General features: G+C 38.1%; 1 protein-coding gene across 4 annotated transcripts in view; it reads right to left on the bottom strand.

Moving 5' to 3' along the window:
* Positions 1–25754, bottom strand: part of LOC101849979 (CREB-regulated transcription coactivator 1) — a 50309-nt gene extending 24555 nt beyond the window's left edge. For 3 of the 4 annotated variants that reach the window (XM_005089886.3, XM_035970051.1, XM_013083134.2), the window contains exons 1-8: positions 25577–25754; positions 16843–16986; positions 16331–16459; positions 13331–13395; positions 6925–6978; positions 3203–3303; positions 2575–2683; positions 805–1153 (exon numbers count right to left, since the gene is read on the bottom strand). In XM_005089886.3, coding sequence (XP_005089943.1) covers positions 805–1153; positions 2575–2683; positions 3203–3303; positions 6925–6978; positions 13331–13395; positions 16331–16459; positions 16843–16986; positions 25577–25687 — 1062 coding nt within the window. In that variant the 5' untranslated portion in view covers positions 25688–25754. The remainder of the gene's footprint in view (positions 1–804; positions 1154–2574; positions 2684–3202; positions 3304–6924; positions 6979–13330; positions 13396–16330; positions 16460–16842; positions 16987–25576) is intronic. The other variant, XM_005089887.3, reaches the window with a different exon arrangement.
* Between the last annotated feature and the right edge of the window lie 268 nt (positions 25755–26022).

Genomic DNA, 26022 nt, shown 5'->3' with positions numbered 1-26022 from the left:
CTCAAGAAAATTTCTTCAAAAATATGAGGCAGAGCATAAAGCTAATTAGGTACATAAGATAAAACTTTTCTAACACATCTAACTGCTGTGACAAATTTAGACAGCACTTTAGTTTCAAATCTAATAAGATCCTCAAAACTCTCCCATGTTGAAACAAAAATTATTATCAACATTCTGTTTGCAATATAGTAATGATTAAATTTACTTAGAAGTATGAAAATATATGTCACAATAGTTGTTTCATCAAATTTCAATATCTAAAGGAATATTTGTGTACATGTACGAACTCATAATTGTGAAAGGAAATGTTTCGGTAACTTAACATTAAGCTACGTAATACTAAATCACACAAAAATTGCAACTGGAAAAAATGGTGTAGTGATCACTACTTGAATGAAAAAAAAAAAAGCAATACTCGAACAAATGTGAATAAAAACAAAACCTACTGCACATAAACAGCCCTTCACTCCTCACTTCTCAAATCAGATTGCCCTATATAAGCAACAAAACCTATTCAGAATGCTTGACATTGCAACATTTACAGTTTACTCTTCTTCAACAATCAGTCAAAATAAATCGCGCTTACAATAATCTGAATGGCCCCTTTTAAATTGAATTGATACCCTGCACATTACAAAAAATACCAATGCTATTGGCAAAAGCATTATAAAACAAGAAACTTCCCATGTCTTGTAAACTGGCAATATAAATCCCTGAACAATTTCCACGTATTCAAGCAGGACAACAATAAAAACAACAAGAATGAGAATCAAAAGGAAGATGGCAATATAAGGGTGTACTCACGGGCGAGGGTGGGCCTCCCATCTGATTCAACACCAGCGGGCTGGGAAGAGCCATGCCTCCTGGCTGGCGGCGGCGCTGATTAGGGCTCTGCGGGCTCGAGTGGGCCATGCCTGGCATATGTCGCGGACTGGTGGGGCTTAGACTCACAGGGCTGTTGCCCTGATTGGCCACGCCAGCCACAGCATTGGCCGTATTGTAGGGGTCCTCCTGGTCCAGGGGTGTGACCAGTGGGGAGGGAAACTGCAGCACAGACAGGTCAGGCAGGGAGCCTGTATTGTTGGCCGTCATCGGGATGATGGCACCACCCCCTTGTGAGCTGCTGCCCTCCTGCTCCTGGCTGGGGTAAATGCTGGAAAACAACACAGCCAACATGTGAGTAGACATACTTGTAAGTAAACAACTTTTGAAAACAAAGATTTCAATCATATTTAACTAAACATGCGAGCTGACGACGTACCTTGGTAAAAATGTATCCTGATCGTTCAGGTACACTTAAATAAGTCATACACAGAGGTACTCAACTTCCTCAGGACCCCCCAAAAAATTGAGACCAATTTAAAGAAGAAAATAGTCTGTGAACATTTTAGTGGACTTTGAACACAGCTCAAGACCCATGAAAGTCCAAACAATGCAAGGAATTACAAGGAGCTCAATCTGTTCCTAGTACGGTTTGTGCACATATTGTCAAATCTTTTAAGTACATTATGAGATCTACCTTTTAGGAAACTAAATAAAAATTGGTCCGTCATGAATTAAGAATAACATTTGATGACAAAGACAAACACCCCCCTCTCATCACCCCACATTTATTAACTCATTCCCTGCCCATTTTTATACCAGCTTTCACCAATTTTCTCTGTGCATCCGATCGTGAATGATAAGTATGTATGTTGGGAAGGACATGGGAGCTAATAAAAAGACAGACTAAATTTTCGACTTTAAATATCAATAATAAAATTTGTATTTCAAAAAAAGATTCCTACGCTTATAAAATGAATGTTACATTCAATTCCCTGCATAATCATGCAAAAAGGTATGACATTGTGCAATTCTAGCAGATTTTATTATCAATTTTGTAACATCACTGTGACAATACCAAAAGTTGCAATGAATCAGAATTTGCCCAAGTTGCACTTGCTTGTCCAAGTCTAGATTTAGATTTAGACCTAGATCTAGATCATTATCCTCTTGATTTTCACTTCTCTTGGCTTTCTTTCCCTTTCATTTCCAAACATATTCACTCACTTCCCTATCTCCAACTATCCTCTTTGCTGTCATTGTTGAATCATGTCTTTCGCGCTTCGCATTCTCGATTCAATAATCACCCAAATTAGAATCTAAAGCTAAGGATTCTAAGACAATATCATCTCTGTCCTCAAGCTGACTAAATAAAAATTCCCTAGTCTGTTTTACAAGTTATATACCCATAGGGTCGTTTACTACCAGGCCCAGAAAAAATAGCTTGAACTAGAAATAGGAGTGATCATCTTTCATTTTTTGGTTTCACAAACACACCACACAAAATATTTCAACAATTTCAACTTTCCACCCACTTACGTAGTTATAGACACTATATTTTGTTGCAGGAAGTTTCTACTTTTGAAATTTGTTTATATCAAAACTTAAAATTATGGATCAAGCATTTATGAACTAAATAAAGTATGAGTATAGAGCCTGTGCTGATGTATCGTTAATGGGCGAAAATGAGTTAAACAGTTGTGTTGCACATCAATATATTTTTCACACATTGTATAACTTATTGTCACTTACTTGATATTGGGAACCTCACAAGACTTTGGCCTCGATGGTCCCATTTTCTTAGAATCCCAGAAATTTAACTGGAGGCTGTCCCCTGCATTCTCTCCAACCATCTCTACAACTGTAAGGACAAACACAAATGAATCACTGCTTATGGTTCAAAGTCACGACTGGCTGAAGAGCATGCCAACAGCCCTTTGAATGCCCCCTTTGAAATTGAAACATACGACAAAAAACTAATCCAAATATTATCCAGACAGCATCAGGAACCATCACAAAGCCAAGCACATTGCCTCGCTTTGAGACAGCCTCAGATTCCGGCTATTACAAATCTCCATAAGTCAGACCCTCAGTAAAATATAGGTAATTAATTCCCGTGGAGCACAAGGAGGAAAACAGGAATCAAGTAAACGTCACTGATACACAAAAAGTCAGATGATACAAACCAAATCCTGAAAGAAAGGAAATCATTACCCGAGTTAACGTATGCGACATTGAAAGTCGCATCTTTGATAAGCTTTGGAAAGGTGTATGTAAAAATCTAAAAATTCTCAAATTTTGAACTAAAGAGAATTGCTTGCAACAGCGACGATATGTTCTTTCCCAACACATAAATATAACACATCACAGTGGTACTTACTACGGCGATGGGACGGTGGTGTCACGGGGGGATGCGTATAATTTTTATTTGCTGTATTTCCGCCCATTGCATTCATGTGCAGGGAGGGGTCAGAGTGCACCCTGGAACAATAAAGAAAACAATTTCAACACTACACACAAACAAGTAGGTTAGAAGCTTCCCACCAAACCTGACGCTCCATAAAATAACATAGGATACGCTGAAGCACAATGAAAGGCATCTTTTACGTCTCAAGCTCTCAGAGGTTGTCTCTGTCACCAAACAAAACGCCAGAGTTTAAAACATGATACTCAACACCCAAAATGAACTTCATTACCAATGGAACATGATTTTTAAAAACCTGTTGAAAGGTGAACGGTTTCAAAACAGACCGTTTTTCCACATTTCAGAGAGTTCATCTTACTGTAGCCTTTCGGCATCCATTTCCCTGCAACTAAAGCATTTTGTAAAAAGTTATAGCACTTTAAAGGGAAGGGGTCCAAAGGATAAGCTTTGAGAAAATAGCTTTCAAAATTTTTTATGACGAGTGAAACAAACGTTGCACAGTTGTTGTCCTTTGCTGCTGCTAAAATATCCATGCCCACTAGATTTCACTGGAAAAGCAATAAATTTCCTTTACATTGGTAGGGGGTGTATGTGAAAATAAGTCTCTAAAGTAATGAGTAAAAATTTTTTAGATTTTAGAATGTTGGCCACCGTATGTCACCGAAATAATCTCTTTAACCCCTTGCCTGCTCTGTGGGCGTACCTGGTACGCCGTAACAATTCAGTCCCGTGTGCACTGTAGGCATACATGGTACGCCTGGTACGCCTGAAAACCCCCTGTTTTGTTTTATGCACATCTTCACTTCCACACAGTTTTGAGTAACAAGAGTTACATCCCTGTATTCTCTCCACTTGACGATGTGATCATGCCTATTTTTTGGCTATTAGTCCAGAGATTCGAATGTAGTAGCTGAAACAAAGAGACATGGTGTGTTGTGTGTTGTGTGTTGTGCTTAAATAACTAAGTCAGTCTGTCTCTCTGAAGTTTTGGCGTGCAGTCTACATTCGCCACGATGGCTTCGCAAAAGTTGACTAGGTCTATGGATCAGGTTATTGCAGAAATTTATCGAGATACTGACAATGACTATGCACATTTCAATTCATCTAAAGGAGGTTTTTGTCATAAATCTAATATCCGAGACCCGACTGAGATCTCGAATACGGAGATGGAATTTTTTTAAATCTCACATTCACCTGCCAGATTCTTCTCCAGAATACTTATACCTAAAAATGAGTAACACCAGTGGATTGCACGTTAATTTCTCTTTTATTTGACATATACTTTGCTGTATCTAGTGCTTATAGTAAGCGAGCTATTGCCATTAAAAAAGCAGACCATGTCATACACAGCCACTGTGGAAATTTTCTTAGCACACACGGTGGACTTATGGTTAGCAGTCAAGGGGTTTTTAAAAAATAATAGAACAACATTTAAACAAAATCCTTAAAAATCAAAATCTAAGAAGAGGGCTATTTTTCCATCTTTCATAAAACCTACTTTCAAATAGAGATGGAATCCCTTTCTACTTTTAAAGGAATCTCACAAATCCCATCTGCACCTTCTATTTGGTTTTCTTAGAGCCACACTCATTTAAACCGAGTGAGAAAATCGACATACATATTTTACAAAATGCTCTTTCAGTTTTCTATCAAGATAATGCTTATAAACAAGATTACGCAGCCATTAGACAAATTCAGAATAACATTATTTCCACTAAATACTCTGATTTTAAACTCATACTTCTCTTTAAAAGTCTGAAATGTTTTTTCAATGCAGTGTACTCATCCTCAAAATATACCCCCAGGGTGCAGCAAAGGCCCTTTCCTTAAAACGATTAGAAGATCAATGAAGTTCAACAAACTCCGATACCAACCCTGTCATGCCAAAACAACATGACAATCCTAACCTCCACCAGTCATTGCTAGTCCTTAATAATTAAGTAGAAATCTGGTGTCAACTGAACACACAATAGTTGGTTTTTTTAAAATGTGTTCAGTGACCAAATAGGTTCAGGGACCTGTGAAGCTTATATGCATCAGTTACATGAAAGAACAAGAAAAAGCAATGGGAGAGTAGCATGGCTACAAAAATTAACCCTATGCAAAGTGAAACATAGGGCACTTGACACGCAAAGACCATTCATTACGGAAAAGACAGAGTGTTTCTGCAATATAATTGCAGACTTAAAAAAAAAAAGGCGCAGAAAGGAAATGCACATCAGAAAAGTTGTCACTAAACATTTTTAAAGTAACTTCACTTAGACAATACTTCAGTCATGGACAGGCATGACTGACAAGTATAATAAGTTCACTGCAACTTTACAGATCAAATACAAAATTCACAATTAAAGAGTAACAAAAAAAGCAATGCTGGGAAGCGAAGACCATCACCACAGCATAGATACTTCACAATTATGTTGCCAGTATTGCCAGTACATGAACTTGATTCTACGTCCAAACTCCTCATTGAAATCAATAACAATACCAAACAGGGATACTTTTCACACGACATTGTATCAATCCTATGTGTGTCCTCTGCAATGAAAGTTGACGAGTGACAAAAAGATGCCCATTTGTATTTCTTAGAATAAATCTATGGATTCCTCCCATCTCCATCACAGTAATGAAATGATTCCGGAGGACCATCAGATCTTCATTTCTCTATGCTCCACCCCTCCCTAGAAAGTTTCCCAACACATCTACTCAAGCACCGAAATTATGATTTGGAAACTATTAGTCGAAAAATCATTTTGGGTTCCTGCACTTTAGATAAAATAATTTTTCTAATTAATAAAAATTCTGGAAATGATTGGAATGGAATTGTCTTAGAGTAGGTTAATAGTAGGATGGAAAAATCAAAAGTCACAAGTACACAGAAATGGGTACCTGGTCGCCATCCATTTATCAGACAAGCTTTGGATGGGTGAGGGTTGACTTTTGAGCAGTTTCTATCCTGATTACTAAAAGGCAGAATGTTCTGAAGTTAGTTACCTTCAAAACTAAGTCCCCTTTACTATAAGAAAACTTGAGGAAACATCTCAACTGCCTATGCAAAAACTTAAGAAACATGAAGTTCTGACAAGTCTCACTCTACAAATTCCCTCCCTCCATGTTCCAAGAGTCACATTGTTCATTTACTTAAACTGTTACAAGTCTTGAAACAGTCGAATAAAGCTCAAACTGACAACAAGACAATATAAACACTCGATGAGCCAAAAACATCTGACCCATAAGACCATGAAGCACGGCGTAACACAGTACAAAAGTCTACAAGGTAAACAACAAAAGCATTGGTACCCTTTCAAGGACAAGACAACATAGTTCAAACACAAAGAGCACATGAAGCAAGAGCATACACGACATAAAATCAACGTAGAAGTACACGATCACATGCCATTTGGAACTGGCACTAATCAAACAACTCTAATCACGCTGCCCCGGTCACAATGAGTCACATAACCACGCTGCAATCCACCCACAAACAAGAACCCAACCCCCATGCTTCCTCTCCCACCTTGAGGGAGAATGACCATTAAGCCTGGAAATAGCTAAAATGCATAATAGCGCCCACAACCACACCTTAAGAAACAGTTTGGCAAGTGAGTGCAAAGGGTCAAACACAAAGGTTTGAGGGTAAGAGAGGAAATCAGGGGAGGGGAAAGGGGAAAGACACTCACCGAGACAAGGAAACGCCACTATACAGATAGCGGTTCATCTTGGGGAGCCCATAACTGGCAAAGGAAATCAATCAAAATTGCAAGAAGGAAAAAAAAGGGTAAACCAAACTGTGGTCAAATAAAATCTGAACACAAAGAAAGAGTTGGGAAAATTAAAGAAAATAACATTTTAAAACGGTTAAAACAAAACTGTAAGCATTAAGCAAGGCAAAATCTGTGCATAGAAAACAACAGCGTTGAAAAAATATTAAGAGTATACTTGATAATGTTCAATTTATAGTAAAAACAATCTGTTTTCTAACACTGATATTGATTTATCATATAGAAAGCTCTCACAACAATCATTTAGAGAACAAAAAAATGGACATATTTTCAGTTTACACAACATTGAGTAATTTAACACACAACTAAACTACGTCAAATTACGAGACAAAACTAACCTTGAAGAGGTAAAAATAATACTGTACATAATATTAGTAGTAGATATACCCTTAGGCAGGCTGCAAGTCTGTACTACAAGTCATATGCACACATAACATCCATCACATCACAGCTATTTCTAAAAGGTTATTCAGAGATGACAAATCCCATTGAATCCTGAAGCCCCAGAGATGATTCGAGTTTTGGTGTAAGAAAATGCGCCATTTTAGAGCACCATTCACACTGTACACAGATCAGACAAATTTTCCTCAAAGAACATCCCTGAATTGGGTATACAAAGTGTTCGTATAATCACAAGTTTCAGCTTCTAAGTATGTGTCTTCATGCATAGATTTCTTTTCCAACTTTACAAAAAGTATGAGTCTTATCATCATAACCAACATTAAAATAACTTTTGCTCTTGACCTTATGTATTTGAATACAACTTAGAAGATAGTTTTAGGATAAAATTTATTTTAAACGAGTATATTTCATTCCATATTATTACTATTTGTTTATTGGTCTTTCTGTCTGTGGGCGAAGTAGCGTCTTTGCAAATAATAATACTGAAAACAGATGCTGCAAAATTTCCTTCTATGCATAACCCCATAGAGCCAACCATACATTTCATGATCAGCACATCCCAGATATAATCATACCTCCAAAGTGCTACAATTGCAGAAAATTGAACACACAGAGCTATCTAATAGGTTGTTGGGTATTTCATGTCATTTTGAGGAAACGATAACGAATATGAAGACAACATCACAATAAAGAATGAAGTTGCTTATATAAAGCCCCAAAAAAGCGCCAGTAAAATATAAAGAACAGTATCCACAGAAAACATCACTTTAAAGCCATTCTAAAGAAGACCTGCACAAATACATCAAATTGGAAAAAAATCTGTCCTCTCCGGAAAATAAAGAAAAAAAACCCCATCATATATATATATATGCCACACAGACCATCTGCTCTCTCACTGAGTTTGAAAAATAAGGAACCATACTCTTAGAAATATTGGTCAAAACTTTCATTAACTGTTCTTAAAATGAATTTGTAATAACAAAAAAGTTCAAAACTTTTCGTTATCTTCAGCTCAGCAAAAGAATCTTGTCAGAAAATTCCCACCTAAAAATGAAAAAGCTTATTCGTTTTTAAAGCCTCTTCAAGATATGAGGGAAAAAACTTTTTCAAATATTTTAGACATCTTCGTAACCATTCAAAATCTAGCTGACCACTTTTAAACTGCAAGTTCTTTAACTTTCTGTTTTCACAATCTTATGATCAAAGTGAAAAAAAAATGAGGGATCTTTCTTAGGCAAGCCCTGTGCAGATGTTAAGTTAAACAAAATCTGTAGTCCAATAAATAAAAAACTCAACAGCAGTTGAAAACACCCACCAAGATAAAGCCTTATAATTGTTTCTCTAAATGTCCCTTGTCGTGCTTACAGTACACAGACGTTCAAATACAGTCGAACCTGCTCTAATGGCCACCTGACATGTCCAAAACAATCACCTGAACAAATGCCCACTGCCCACTTTGTCCCAGGAGTTTATTCTGTATATTATTATATGACACTGTCTAAGACATTCACTTGTCTAAGACAACCACTTTTCTCCTCAACAATGAGTGGTCGTCTTGTACAATTTTGATTATATGAAGCAACAAGTAAAAATACCCACTCAATAAAGAAATCCCAATGAAAACCCTGCATAAAGTTGTGAACGTACACAACAGTCTTGCTTTGCAATAAAACAACTGTGGGAGTTTGACGAAACAGCCAGTAAAAAGTCCAAGAACACAGGAAATCAATTGACTACTCAAACACAATATTAACTCCAACAGGACAAAATGCTTCATATATCATAAACTATGTGACTGAAGGAACAGACCGGTTTTTATCAACCGTTTTACTCTGTAACTAATCATTTACAATGGACAAATCTGCATAAAAGGGAAATAATTCTATTTCAATTTTGTACACTGATAACAGGATAAATGTGTATTGAAAAGTTCACAGACTGTTATTTAATGGCCCCCTATGAGGAAATAAACTCCTCTTGATTTGTGTACCATGGAATTCCATGCAGTGGCTTCTCTGAAAGGCACCATTAATGAGAGGTAAAATGCAACCACTTCAACCTTCTCTGTATACTGTTAGACAATATAAAAAGGCATTCACTAAGGGAGGATGAAAACCCTATTTTTCTAACCCTTTCAAGGACAGATTGCTGGTTCAGAGAGCTGAAGAAATTCGTATCTCAGAAATTTACCATAATTTTTCACAAAAAAAGGCTTTGTCAACAAATGCACTTGACACAAAAATATTGCATTGTTCTCTGGGAAAGACATTTACTGCTAAAAACAGTTACAATTTTAATTTTAGCTTTTGTTCAAACCAAATCTCCTTTTGTGAATGTCCATGTGAAGACAAACATATATTTTAAGAAAGGTAATGAGTGTCTGGGTGGAATAGATGATACGTTTATCATATGATGCACAATACAAATACAAATCTTACTTATAATCATGCACTGAAACATGTAAGCCAATCTTGCAACCAGACAAGACTTTCACTACCATTGACTTATGTAGGTCAAACAGCCAAATAGTCCTTTCCACCAGGACAAGCTACAAGTGAAAATATGAACATGCTAGATAGTAGAGAGGGTCAAAGGTAACATGAATTATAGAGATTTCTCGACTTTAAGGACTCAACATTATTTCCTACTAACATTGGCCCCTTCAGGAAGTGTTCTATATCCCTAGCCAATAATGGAACTAAAAAACACAATTACCAACAAATCTGAATAATTTCACTTTCATCATTTCTATCACAATGTTAAATATGTCAGTTTCTGTGTCCTTAAATGAATAGCATAAAGCAGAATTGAAAATAAAATATCACTATCATATATGTGATAAACAAACCTCATTAGAAAAGATACTTCTCGACATCTCTGTCATTTAACCCTCTCATTCCGACCTCTTGAGGCTACCATGCCCATGCACCTGAGCTCCATGGCAATATATTACTAACATTCATATGATTGTCAGAATCACATTCCATAACCCACTTAGGGAAGTCTTCGCTATTACCAGCATCTAATTCAGAAAGATCTTCAAAATACTCAATAATGTCCGGTGTAGTAAAAACATTTTCCTATGCGTCCTTTTTCCCAACAAGGCCAGGTTTGGGACAGGGCATACGGGCAGTTTTGTGCTCCACCCCACCAGTGTACCGGTGGTTAGGGCTCAAAGGGTTAAGAACCTCAGCATCTAGCCATTTCCTTGACACTTTATCTGATCAAATTCACTAGAGAAAAAGTATACTTTAACACTGTGCCTGTCAACATTTTTAGAGTAAGGGCTCACTTTTGCAACCTTTTAAAGTCTAGAATTTTTGTACCCCCTTCCTACATGTATTACCAAGTAGGGCATTACGTAATATCTAGGACTACTCGGGTGATCCCCACTACCCAGCCAAATAACGTGCTTGTGGACAATATCGCTCAGGTTAGCAAATACTGTTTTACCGTATCAAGACATACTAATCATTTAAGTTAAGAAATTATAATCAACCATAGACAAAAATTAATTCCAAATTCCCTAAACCAGGAGGGAACAAAAAAAAATATCAAGCACTGTTTCTTTCATAAAATAATTAAATCCAAGCATGTTAAGTTGATAAAAAATGAACGGTACTGCCCACAAAGGGTACAAGAACCTCTACCTGAGACCTCTTCATAATTAGTATCAAACCTACCCTATCTAAAAACAAACACTTGTACATCTCTCACAAAAAATACCAAGTGTTTGGGGTTTTTCAAATTTTAAAAGTATGAACACAAATCGGACATCCTCACATGAACAAAACTATTCTTAATAACAATGGCACGCAATAATTTGTACATACAATTACTAGTAGTAGTGGAAGGACTACTTGATATACGTCTGGGTACATTCACCAGTGTTAATGTTACAGTTCAGTTCAAGGTAGAGTGAAAATTAATTTGCTAATCTATTACAAAACACTTTCTTCCATTCTCCTCCTCCCTGTCATAAAAAAAAAATAGAAAGCAATTATCAATACACACCTGCCCCTTTTATTTTTACAAAACACCCTAAAGGTATAAGTATTCCATTACAGCAGTATTCTATGGGAGCGGTGAGTATATAGTTTTCCGATGCAGAAAAAGTCATGATATGATGTGCAACGAGCCTTTGAAATAAGCAAATCATCCGCTTAATTTTCTGTATGAAGGAGTTTTATAACAAATGTTCACTGCCACATATTACAGCAAACTATGAACACAAGACTTTTCTGAACACAAAATGATAAACAATACCATTAGCACCAGTTACAAAAGATTCCAAGCTAGGAGAAAAAGTTTTAACTGTACACTTTCACTAGCCAATTCACCTCTGAATTCAACAAAAACAAAACATACTGTTATCAAGTCAACAAATGCAAGATAAAGACAGTAGCCACATTCAAGCGCAAAGGGTCCACTTCGATTTGGCCACATCAAACGCCTACCACATGGCCTTCACATTTGTTGAGGCCTATTGACAGAATTTTTACCCTTTATTTCTTCTAAAAAGCAGCCCATGACTTGTTTATCACACTGGTGATTTCTACAATGAGAGTTATTGGAGTCATGATATAATTGGAGAAACATTAAAACCACTGGCAGTTTGAAAGTAAAGTATAACTCGAGAGCATGATATTGCATCCTGTAAACTAAAGTACGACCAATTCTATGATTTTCTTTTACAATGTGAACTTTTGATATCCTAGAATTTCTATGGGAAAAAAATTGAGGTCCTAGAAATTCAAGAGCTTACATTTATAAAATGTGGACCTATTCTTATCAACTCAATATTCCATTCGGTCAAAACTCAAAACGTTTTATACTTTTATTTCCAGCACAGTCCAATATTAAATATTTATACATTATTTTCTAAACAGATTATAATAGTCAACTGTCAGTCCTACCTTTAAAAATTATATTTTAACAAAAAGATCCAACACCCATTGAAGTCTATTCCATTGCCAATGAATACACACTATAATGTTTTCCAAGTACATTTCAAAAGCATGCATAACACTGCCATTGAGCTTTATAAAAAGAACATCTCATCACCACTCACAGCACTAGCATAGAGGTATTGAAATCATCAAACAAAAGAGTACATAAACTGTCATTACAAAGACAAGTGCCTGTGCTTCAGCATGGAGTCAAGCAATGTACCTAAACAGAATGTATGACCCAATGGGAAGTGAAACAAAGCAAGACGAATCAACAATGTGTAAAAAGGCAAAGATAAGCAATTGCAGCAGAGGGAGGAACAAACAGAAGCTTTTCATCACTGTCACAAGCATTTTTCTTGAGAGAGTAACAATTTGTAAAAAACATGCAAAGGTTGGCTAAGTGTAGAATAAATAATGAACGGAGGAGGACATCATAAAGCAAAAAAAGACAAAGAGAGCCCAAAAACTCTTAACTTACAAACATGAACTGCACCCAACAATCCCGCACACAACTGTCTTTCCACGTTCTTGTGAATATTCGTTCAATTCTTCCTACTCTTGAGCTGTATGTGCTAATTTTCAATCACTTAGCAAAAATAACAAATTAAGTGGCACACAAAAAGCAGCAGGGTGTAAGCTACAAAAGATAAACAAATACAATGTTGTGAAAGCGAAGACTTTAAAAAAAATCTACTTAACATGAAATGAAAAGACCATATTTCCTGATGACACCATGAAAGACATTCAAAAGTGGAACTCTTTCTCAGCATTTATAAACCCAACTTTCAAAAGAAGAAAAAAAAAGGGGGGAACATTTTTTTTTCAAAATACAAAAGCAAGGTAAAAGCTTCACGATGCTGAGATAACAAAATGCATAATGAATATATACCATGATAGAAATTTAAGGCAAGCACGACCTGATCGGGTGTGGCAAACCTCCATCAACTCACCTACGCCAACTGGTGTCTGGTGGTGGAGACAGGTGATAGGAAGATCCATACGGTGATGAATCAATCTGTGAAAGAGTAAAGGTTTTGTTTACATTTTGCCAAACTACCAGTACTAATAAATTGTTTTAGGTGCCAAGGCAGCATAAAAAAAAAACCCTGCATACACGAGCTGCCCGCGTGCCTTTAGCAAGACAACCTAGAGGTAAGGCTTAGCTCATCATGGACTGCTTTCGACCACCACTACAGTCGTGACTAATTGATGACAGATTTGCTGTCACTTCTATGAGATATGTCGGTTTAACAGAAATAAAAATAAAAATAAATTGCACTCTTACATTGATTCCCTGGGGAATTTTTTTTTACAATGGTGACAATAAATTCGCAAAATCATTAATACATAAATGCATGAGTAAATACAACACACATCATTGCTGGTTGCTACTATGCAGCCACTGTTTTTTTAAATCTACGGTTATCATGTGTTGCTAAAGGACCACTGACCACCCCCTAAACGTGGTGCCACTATCACATACTTGACATGCATTTATCTGTGCAGCTTTGAACCAATGCTAAAGAGCAGACACTCACATTTTTTTAAATGGAATTTGATAGCAATGGCTCAATTCTGCCCCACCCCTACTAACATGCACACACAAAGTCTTCGCCATTCTACTCATTCGTCTAAAAAGTGTCTTGTTCATACGATAAGCTTTTGAAACAGTTCGAGGCTGCCTTACTTGAAAAAACACCAAAATATTGTGTATTTAAAGTCTCACCACACAAAATACTGGACGTGTAATTCCTTGAAGAAAAAGTGTCTCGTACATATATATATATACTAGATGGGCCCCCTTTCGATGAAGGGAATGATCGGTGCATTAACATCACCTGAAAGTCGTTGGTCTACCATATTTACACTCTACTGGAATGGAGCAATAAATCTTAAGAGATTCAGATGCAAAAAATGAGAAGGTCTAGATCTATAGCCTCAAAACAAAATACGCCTCGCAAAATAATATCATTTCCGCATCAGATTTTCTAAAATTACAGATTCAGAAGCGTTGGCTTACAAAAGCGATCGGCGAAATAAAGAAATTTAGCTTTTTGCAGCAAAACTGTCTCAAAACTGAAAAAACGAAGGGCGTCATGATCTGGCAAATATTTTAAAGAATCTTTAGGCGAAAACCGCATGTCGATCGATGCAGCCATTAAAAACCCTTTTGAATAGCAAAATTCGGCCACCACAAATAGATAATAGACAAAGTGTCAGCACAAGTCAGATACACTTTGGGGATTCCCATTTGCTTTTCGCAGGCAGTATCTCAAAGGCCGCCAAAAATAGCTTACGCCTGTATGCAATACTGTTCGCATTTTGTCCATGGACGTGTTTACCAAGAGACAACACATCTCTAAAAAAAAGAAATAGGAAACCAATGACTAAATTCTGGAGTATTTTACCACTTCACTACTGCTCGGCTTACATATACGTCCATAAATCGGGCCCTCCTATGTGCTGTAGATGTACAGAGTACGCCCGGCAATATCACTATTTTGTTTCGTTTCCTTCTCAACCGGTAAATGCAATTTAGTATCGAGAATGGGCTCCCCTGAAAGCTCTTTTATTCCTGAGTTAGAGAAGCTGAGACCAACAATGACCGAAATAGCGTGAATTATAGCGTCACTCCCTTTTTACAGTTCTAGCATCTCACTCTTGCTCTGAGCTATGCCTGATCGCTCGCGATGTATGCTCACAACATTTTTAAGTTCAAAATCACGAAAATTGGGCACCGTTATTTTCTTACGAATACTGAACACAACTTTCATTTTAATTTTGAGGTCTGAGGGGAGTGTGGTTTCTTTTAAAAAGTGACACAAAGATCAGGCCACCAGAATTATATATAATATATAGATACATTTAACATTCATGGAAAGCCCATGTGATGCTGGATCAATAAGAACAAATGACAGGGAGCAGATTAGGACAAAAGGAACTCTGAAAGGAAACAAGGAATAGGCTAAAGTAAAACAGCTATACAAACCAACCCACACTAGACACAACCCATTTTCCTGAATACCAGAGAAAACAAAACCTACCATTATCTTTATTTCATTTTTTTACGTTGACAGGAAAAATCAGAAGTAAGAAATCCTTAAATGATACCAGCGAAAAACTATGGTGACATAAACCCCAAGAGCTCAAAGGTGTCATAATAAACTATAACCAGGGGAAAGATCAGCACATGACAGGTCAGCACAACGATAACAGTAAAGACGGAAGAAAAAAAAAAGAAATTATTAACAAAACAAGAGCAGCAGCCATACATCTACCCACTCCTTTAACTGTAAGTCCTCACAGTCGTGAAACAAAAATGTTTGTCAAACATTTGTTTTTTACCAAAGAAATTAAGAAAATTGCTGTACTCGTTTACAAATGACTATACAACACTGCAAGATTGATTCTGAAGACTTTCCTGGGCAATTATTTCAAGAAGAGACCAAAAGAGTAAACAAAATTCTTGAGGTTTTTTCCTAACTTTTTTTTCTCACATTTAACTCATTTATTGTAATATATGCTGATCTATACTACAACTGTTCTTCATTAAATTACGTCAAATTTTCAATCTTTTCTCAACATTTTGATGGATATATCATAAATGCTTGAAGTTTGAAAACTACCTTTATTAATGCTGAAAATGCTAATGTGTTCTTATTCAATAAAACTTGATGAAACAAAAATTATAAGCCAGCAACTTGTAAGAGAGATAGAACTCTAGGCCCAAGGATGTGGACCACCAACGAATTAAATACGCCTTGTCAGAAGCAAAGACCTGTAACAAAGAACAGATCTATAATCTGCAGATAAGCAATCTATATCATCCTGCAGTACCATAATACACCATAAGCTAACATAATATCTCATTTCGCTGATCCACAGAAAGAAAGAAAGTCACTGGCTCAGCCAGTTTCTCAATCTAAAACACAGAACACATCCTACAGTACCCTTTTATCAGGTGGAAAGTTTCGTCTGTGTGGTCCAATCTGCTGCCTATGTCTTTCTTGTCTTCCATGACCACGATCAACCAAATTTGTTCTGCCTTGTTTCATATCATCTAAATGCTGTAATGTAGCCTGGGGAGGAAAGGGAAATGATTTTGAAAAATGATCAGTCAGATAGTAAAATAGAAAGTAAAAGCATGTTTCAAAACAACAGCACCCATTCTTCTCACTTGACTACAGGACACAGTGGTCAGCATAGAAAAAAAAAGTAAAGCATAAAAGAGAGAGCAATGTTGTTCAAAATCTAATTCATCAAGCAACAAGAAACAATTTTCTTCAACATCTTTTGTTTCATGAAGTCTCAAAAATTTTAACTCGAGCAAAAAAATATGGATAAAATCTTTTGAAAGACAGACTTTTTCTTCATGAGATTTCAATAGATATTTACCCATAAAGATTTAGCATAAATAAAATGCTACCCAAACAGAAACAAAATAAAAAAGAACACTCCTTACTTGTAAATCAATACCCTGATTTGCAGCTATTTGATTGACATTGGGAAGTGACCCTCCTCTGTAGGTACCCAAATTTGGAGCAATATGTTGTTGTTGTTGTTGCTGCTGCTGCTGTTGCTGCTGTTTCTGGTATCTTGGAGGCTCCTGTCAGAAAATACAAGATAATGTAGTCAATGTAACTATTATATCTAACTACTTGGCCATCTTCTTAACTAAGTATTAAGTATAACCCATCAAAAAATTTTAAACATAAGGAACAGCATTCACAAAAAGACCAGCCACAGTGACCTTGTTAATCTTTGCTTTGTCACGGAAACTATCCCTAGACTTGAATATACACGATGTTCCACGAGTCAACATGAACAAATGTGATGTGCTCTGCTTACACAAATATCTGAGGCTTACAAGAATCATGGGAGTGACCTTTTCGCATATGACAGCAAGAGCACATCAATTAAACGAAAACAAGAGATGACTTTTTAAATATTATTGGTATTTCTTCAAAGAATAAAATCATCTATTGAAATAAATCAAAAACGGGTGACCCAAGTGCTACTTTTAATGCATCAACAGGTGTGACATTTTAATCATGTACCTTGAGCATTTTATCATTACCAGTCTCAGCTCACTGTTGCATATTGATTGCTACAGACTAAAGTGCAAGACATTCCATTACAAATATACTCTTAAGCACAGTGACAGATATTTCTTTTTAAAACATAAAAAGGAAAGGTAGTACCGTTTCAAAGGCCCACACACAGTATTATTATATTAATTCTATAAATTCATATATACATACAGAATTGTACTAGAAACAAAATAAAGACAAAAAAAGCTGATCCCTTTCTCATTCCCATTCTGAAAGTGTAGATTTACGAATGCATGCAGGTGACCACTATTGCTTTGCACGAGGCTAAAACAAAAATACAACCTGAGCTACACAACTCATCAGTTCAGGAGATCCAACACCCCAATCAGTGTCAAGCCAGAGTCCTGAGCCTTGAAATCTCTCTCAACGGTCTCTAGATTCAGAGACAACCCCAAAATTGTAGAACAGTTGTAAGCCACCCATAACCAAATGCAGTTAAAAGTCATATCAACTGCACACCCTCCTTTAACTAATATTACTACCACTGCATGAGACTAAAAGAAATGACAACATAGACACCAAACTGAACTATTTTACACTTTCCCTACCACAAGCCGCATTTTGCGGCTCGCGGAAGTGGCCTCGCTGGACTTAGAGTCGCAAAATACGGCTCAAGAGGCTCGCTATCTATTTCAATCCTGTAATGAAAAGACGAAATTCTCGGCCGATCCATGTTTTCGAAATAATAGAATAGACTTTCTGTTAGCGGATATGAAAAAAAAATAGCACTGACAGACGATTTTTTGTCATTTCATAGCTTTTTTCTGTCCCCTTCGAAACGTAAAAATGAACAGAAAAGTGCTCCCCTGACTTCATTCTATGTCTCATACTTTCACTTCTATAATATCTACACATAACATAACTTTCAGCATTTCTTTGCATGACTTGAGGCTACCTACCTGGGAAGTTTGAACGATGCTACTGTTGTACTTTTTTTAGACATGACCTTTCAAAGCTGGAAAATTGTTGATTTCATACGACACCTTCGATATTGCATAATCAGTTTTAGAAACCACAATCTAATATAACTGAAATATATTGTACTATCCTCTGACAGATTATTTTTTTCACTTCAGTTTGATGGGCCATATATGGTTTGTGTATGGTTAGTTGGATGTTTTGACATTTTCCTGTGGTAGGGTAGGGGCGTAAAAATAGGTCAGGGAAAAGCCCTGGGCCAGTGGTGGATTTTGGCCTCGTAGGAAAAGAGTTAATTGTTTCTTAGCTTTAGTACAGTAGTCTGCGCCTAAACGCACGTCATACAAATGCACGCTCCGCCCAAACGCACGCCTTCATCATCTGACGGGTTTTTTACTATTTAATTTAGACGTACAAACGCACGGTCACTCCCTCCAAACGCACGCTCCGATCCGCGAAACACGCCGATAAGTTAAGCTTGGCAAGAGGAAATTTTCACTACAACCTGCACAAGACAAGCCTAGAATTTACTAGAAAACCGGATATTTGGTGAGAGATGAACAGCGTTTACACACCTTACTTTCCACTGACGCATAGGTCTCGGTCTAGGGCTGGTCGGTTAAATGTTGGGGGGGGGACTGAAATGTTTTTTGATTGGTCACTGGATATGTATCTTTGAGAGAAAGTTTCTGACTGGTGTTTGAGTGACTGCGTGTAATGTTTAGTGTTTAGTTAAATCTAAATCTAGGCCTGATGCGCGACACGCGCGAATGCCGTAAAACACTAGACAGCCCTCTGTAGGATTTTAAAGATTAGCCAACTTAGCCTAATCAGCTGTACTCAAAGAACTTATAATAGGTAGCGTAAACACGGCCTCGCGAGCACTCGCGGCCTTCCGACCGCGTGGTATCGGTGAAATCGGGGTAATTCCGATCGTTGTTTCTTTGCTCTTTCGCTATAAAACACCAAGTGCCGTACACCTTGTAAAAGTTCAGCTTTTCTTCGTTACAATGGTGTAAGTTGTTTTTATGTCCGATTAGTAGGAGCTGGAGAATCGCCGACGAAAGCGAAGCCCCTCGCGGTCGGAATGCGTGGTCGGCCGGTTGAAAAATTGACACGGGTGCATTCAAATGCTTCGCGGAACGAGGAATGATTAAATGCCGTCTTTTCATTGGCGGAGAACTGTAGAGCTTTAAACGGGCTTTCCCGTGGTATATGTTTTGCCTTTGGCGTCTAAATAGAAAGCTTTTAAAAATACTGTCAAAATGTTTAAAGATCAGTTTTTACCCATAATATGTAAAATACCGGCTTAAAAAATATATGTAATAAAAGATCAGCTTATTTTCTATTAGAATAAAGTAATCAGCTTGGAATTATTTTTCATCAATCCTTCCGCAAGACTCAGAAAGCATGTGATCCCGCACGCGGGGTACACTACAGTATAGAGCCGACTCGCTCGCCGCGGGGCCCGGTGCGGCGCCAGCGGGGTCAACGCTCGGTGTTATTGTCGAAATAACGACAGATCATCGTGTTTGAGGCGATAAAGTACTGATTTGTAATGATCTCACTGTCTTGAAAAAAATTAGGCTCCATATATTTGTTATAATGATTGTACTCTGTTAATGTGGAGATGTTTAGTGCTCTTGGTACTCTTTTAAATTTGTCTGTCAAACATGGGGTTGCAGCCAGTGACTGACTTTAACAAATTTGACCAAATTTTAAACAACTACCATTTTCTTAAAAATTGACTGAGAGGTTAAAGAATGGTACCAAAATGCTCAGTGAATATAGGCCTTTCAAATGGAACTGATAAATGTGGCATACAACTACTTTGAAAATTTAGTTTCTGGTACCTACTTATAACATACTTGTTCAACGAGAGAAAATATTTCTCAGGGATGATTCTGCATGAATTTACGGACGGGGGTGGTCGCTTGGAAAGCCACGTAGCTGGTCCGTCGTCTCTATGACTATGACCAACAGTTTCCTCTTAGGCTATCTGTTCCCGACGTTTACAGTGCATACTCATTACATTGAGTTTGTCTTTCTCTCCCCCCCCCCCCCCCCCATTCAACGCCTTTGTATTCTTAACCCCTGTCCGGGAATCCTTCACAAAACAGTCACGTGTTGTCACATCTGCCAAGATGACCCCCTCCCTCCAAGGGAGGTCACTAGAGTAATAAGGAATTGAGATGACTGCGTCCCTTCCTCCCCTTGCAAAGGTTCATGTAAACGCAGGCTCCGTATAAACGCACGCTTAGGAGCCCTCCCGAGCACCGTGCGTTTAGGCGGAGACTACTGTAAGAGTTTTACGGCACTTGCAACACAATAAGGTTATATAAGTGCCGAAGATTAGAGGTGTTACAAGAGAGAACATAAACAAAAAAGGAGGAGAGATCAGGACAATAGATGTTTGACGGGAAAGAAGGAGCAAACCACACCAGAGCACCCGCCAATCACCCTGTGAATACTAAAAAGATGGCTCACAATCATGTGATACACAGTGCAGCTGTAATCATTACTTTGTAAAGGCACCTTATCAGATTATGATTTACAAAGACATGGTGAAAATGGTGAAATGGTATAGAGGTTTAATGCCCCTGTCAACACTATTAGGTTATTTAAGAGGTTATCGTCCATCTCCGACAGAACTGAGCCAAGTGGGAAATTCGTGTAAAAAGGCTTTCCCAAGGACACAATGTTGAACCGAGATGAAGCTCAAACCCCTGAACCCTCAATGTCACGATTACGAGTCCGGTAGCCTAATCACTTGGCCACCAACACCACCTAAAGACTTGGTTGTCCAGTTCACCTCCATTTAAAAGTTACATCAACCCTACATGTGAGGCATCATGGTGAAATCAGGCGCTCATCAACATAATGAAATCGAAGAAACAGACATTTTCCCTCAAGTTTGGTGATTTTGGTTGAATTTTTGTGTATTGTCTAAACACCTTTTATGCCCCTATCATTTAACTCCGGCTGCAGGTATTTTAAGGGTGTTTTAGAACATTCATTGTCAGATAACTATTCAAAGAAGACATCTATGATTTGTACTATTTTTATCATTTTATGTAGTGTTTTATAATTGAAGTGAAAATATATTTTCAGTAATATCTGTCCTACTTGATCTGTCAATTCAGAAAGGTATTATGGACAAAATTTAACTCGAAATTAGCCCAAAGGCACATTTCCAACCTTTTCAACAGAATAGTTCAAAGTTCGGCATTTCTCGAGCCTACTCAGTGGGCTAAAGAAATGTTACTTTCACTGCTGCCATACATGTCCAGTGACTTCAAGCACTAACATTCAGATGATTTAGATGATCTAGTGAAAGTAGACTTGAGCCATTCTTCAACATTTATTCACTATTTCTACATTTTTCAAAACAAAGATGCACTTTCATAAATAAAACGAATAATAGCCCACACACATCACACTAGCTTGGTCGGACATCACATTAGCTCAGTTGGAACTGCATCAAGTCCAACCGTTGCAAAAGGCTTTTATCAAAAAAACGTCATGATATAATCACACCACCTATGGACAGAAGCTTGATATTTTAGAGAAACTTTCACAGATCACTAAAGCTACGTGGTAAAGGAGAGGGTACTCTTTAAATAAAGAAGCAAAAAAGTATTTTTAAAAATTCAACAGATGCTTTAGTAAGGTAAGAAAGCCAAAAATAAAAATATGTGATTTGTAATACTGACTGACATTATACGGAATCATGAATGAGAAATATATGATGTCTGCAGGTGCAGTAATCGAGCACAGATAACTCGAACTTGCAAAACTCAAATTTATGGACAGCTCAAAATATGCCATTCCCTGACTTAACCAATATAATTTTTGTTATTGGAAGTACTGCTTTCCCAAACACCTAAACGGATTTGTCGAACAGATAAGATCAGTCAAATTCTCCAACACATTACGAGCATGATGAAAAATAACATACCCATCATTATCAAGAGTATCAGGTTACATGGTCATGATTATAATAAGCCCACCAGGCTCGCCAACGCACAGTAGTATCAAATACACACTGCTTGTATCAACAGTTGCAGTACCATTGAGGCTGAAAATGTGAATAGCCATGACTAGTTTATATAGTCCAACCTGCCCTGACGGCCACCTCTATAAGACGGTCACCTGTACAAACGGCCGCTTTCCATTTCCCCCCTTGCGTTTTTTCTATATAATTTAACTGTGTAAAACGGGGCACCTGTCCAACGCGGCCGCGGCCACAATAATTTAACACACAACCCTTATCACACTAAACAATAACACCTGTCTTAGACGGCCACCTTAATGACTCCATTACGTTTTGTCATAAATTGTGCTTTGGCCCCTGGCGTTGTGGGCGAGCCGTCATAAATAATTCAATCACCTGTCGTTATTGTTAGGTAGCCCCTCCAACCGATCATGTTGCGTACGCCCCTCCCACTGTTGACCAATAGCTACCAATTTTCAGCTGCTGGTGAGGGAAGTGTGTGATCCCTCATAACCCATAAGCCCCGCCCAGAACTCATACACAAATCGTAAGTGAGATGAGTGGTCACTGTTTACCCAGTCTGTAACAAAGTAACAAAGGACGTCAACATGAACTTGTTACTGAAGCGCCCCTCGTTCTCCGAGTGGTGGCGACCCATGTGTTTGTTTTACCCCAGCACTCAGTCTTCCTTAAGTCTGATACATTTCGTTTTATTGTCACCCTTGTTTGTGCAAAAGCAGCAACAAAATGAAAACTACAAACGAAATACAAAGCAACAACAACAACAAAGACAACAACAATGGGGCTACTTTCGATTGGGGACTCAGATGGGAATGGTTTGTTTTCTTCATCTTGATCAGTCCTGCCTAAGAAGGCCACCTGTCTTATACGGCCACTTTTCTCCTTGACAATGGGTGGCCATCTTACACAGGTTTGACTGTATTATAGAACAAATTGTTTCAAAAACAAAAGAGGGGAATGGTCATCTTAACTCTTATACATTGGAAAAGCAATAAAGACCAACAAAGTCATGATCTTTCACTAAACCTACTATACTATGCCTTTAGACTTTAGAAGCGTATCATCTCATAGCTAGCATTGTTCCCACGGGTCCGTGACCAAGTAGTGTACTAGCAGTCTGGATACTGTTTACTACCTGACAGAATTATGGCAGGCGCGGTAATTGAACAGCAGGATCAGACGAGGCAAATCTACTCTTAGAAGACTTAGAGCATGACCCCACATTTGCGAATTCAAAAGGCCTAATAGTCTAAAATAGGGCCTACTTAATCTAGCAAACCATTGGAAGTGGCTATCCTCACCCGGGGTGGGAATAAAAATATGATCGACCTCTCACCCTGGGTGAGACTTGCCACCGTTGGTTATTCTCACCCGATGTGAAACAAGACCTGTTTTCCCTTATTTCGGAATACTGTCTATCGATGTGGATGATCAAATTAATAGAAAGAAGGGTAAATTTTTACTTTCACTCCCGCACACAGATGCACTGTTTCAGGGGTCAAACTGCTGTACTGTTTGCTGCAGATCACACATAAAGCCACTAAAACTGTCGCAAATCAATTATTTTCAATACAATTTCAAATTTAACTGTAAAATATCAAATTATGGGTGTAAAAACGGGGGCATGCCCCCCTGTAACCCCCCAGATTTTCTTTTACCCCAGTGGGGCAGGCCCCCCTGGAACCCCCCGATTGGTCCAAAGCATGTCTATCTCGGTTAAAAACAATCAAATATTTCAAAAACTATTAATTTGCGACGGAAATGAAGTTGATATTCGTGTTCAGCGCATCAATATTTAGTAGAAAATAGACAACTGGTAGCTGAGTGTGAGACGGGAGGGAAAGTAAAAAAATACCGAAAGAAGCAAAGAAGAAAATTACCTTTAAAGCACAAAAGAAAGCTAATTTGATCGTCTACAAAGGTGCTATGGCTATTTCACTTTTCGAATCGAGCCGAAATACGCGGGTCGCCATTTTCTTTTGCCCGGAAGTTCTCGCAAGATCTACTCCTCCCCTCTTCTCTCTCTGTCTCTTTCTGAATACTGTCTATCGGTGTGGACGATCAAATTGACCAAAACAAAGTTAAAAAATGATGTTAAAACACAAAAGTAAATTAATTTGGTCGTCTACAAGATGCTACGGCTATTTAACTTTTCGAATCGAGCCGAACTACGTGGGTCGCCATTTTGTGTTGCCCGGAAGTTCTTGCGCTACTCCTCTCTCTCTCTCTTTCCACTGCCCACAGACAAAATTGCACACTTTTCTTTTAGGCTAACAGTAGTAATGGAACGTTTGTTCCCCGCTCAGAATTCTACAATTCTGTAATCACAGTGTAGAATTCTGTGGTTCAGGATGAACGCAACACTGGTTGGCCTAGATCTAGGCGGTGAACGCACACAGGGTGAGAATAGCCAAAAGACTCGCCTGTGCTATTCTCACCTGGGGTGAGAATAGAGATGGCCCAAACCATTACAATTCTAGATAGATCTGAAATTGGCTAGGGCTAGAGCTACAACTAGGACTAGATTCCAGGACAGTCGATATCATGTCCGAAAACAAATTTATGCGTGGCCGTGAGCTGTGTGAGCGATCAGTGCTGCAATTTTGCGGCAAAGAACCATCAGATTACAGAATCAAGTTTTAAAATTGCCTTAGGATTATGAACCCATTGCGCACCAGTAGGCCCAATCTTTCAAGGAAATCTATCAAAACAGTGCCCAGAAAATCAAACACTAGATCTACATCCAGTTCCACCTTTGCCATTAGACAAACAATAACAAAATCTGACACTAGACCTGGTCAACATTTTGAACAGCAGTCAATAGCTTGCCAAAAATTAGAACCCAGCCCAGACATGGTCATAATTTCTTGAACGGATAATATATTCCGAAACTCAATAAGCCAATAACCAAAAGCCTAACTACATTGTCGTTTTGATAATAGTGTGTTGTTGGGCCAGTAATGTTCAGTTTAATTCAGGACAGACGTGCGGTAAGACCGTGTTGCGTGTTGGGGTACCGAAGTGTGCAGTGTGTAACAATTGGGCGTACAAAACAACACACACATCGCACTCTACTTTGTGCAAACACAGACACAAGTCTCGTTCTCAGATGAATCCCTAGATCAAGTCCATTATGAGCATCAGAAAATTACCCTGGTAGCAGAATTAACTTCTTGTAAAATAGCCTCAAAAGCAGCTGTCTCCTCAGCCTGCTTTTGAGTGTGCAAGGCTATTTTCTCGCTAAACTTCCGAGGGTTCGCCATGATGGCTGAAGACGACAAGCTTGTTATGATTCCGACAATACAGAAGGTTGGTCGGAAAAAGCGCCAATCAGACGGTATAACCAAGGTCATGTGACTTGAAAATAGATGGCGCATAAAGCACCTCTTTGAAAAAAACGGTGTTCTACATCCAATGACACCCTCGGTGGATATATCGTCTAACTTGAGTATTTTTGTGAAGGGGGTTGGGCAGGGCAAAAAAAAAAATTGGGCGGACGGGGGGGGGGGGGGGGGGGGGGCAGGGGGGGATATCTTCAAAGTTTAGAATCGCAATTATATGCAGCAAAAAATGGCTATGTGCGTGTTTACCTACGTTT

This window comes from Aplysia californica, unplaced genomic scaffold (assembly GCF_000002075.1).
Source record: "Aplysia californica isolate F4 #8 unplaced genomic scaffold, AplCal3.0 scaffold00010, whole genome shotgun sequence".
In the NCBI taxonomy this organism is placed as follows: Eukaryota; Metazoa; Mollusca; class Gastropoda; order Aplysiida; family Aplysiidae; genus Aplysia; species Aplysia californica.
Note: the sequence above shows the minus strand (reverse complement) of the source record. Positions and strands in the feature narration are given on the sequence as shown.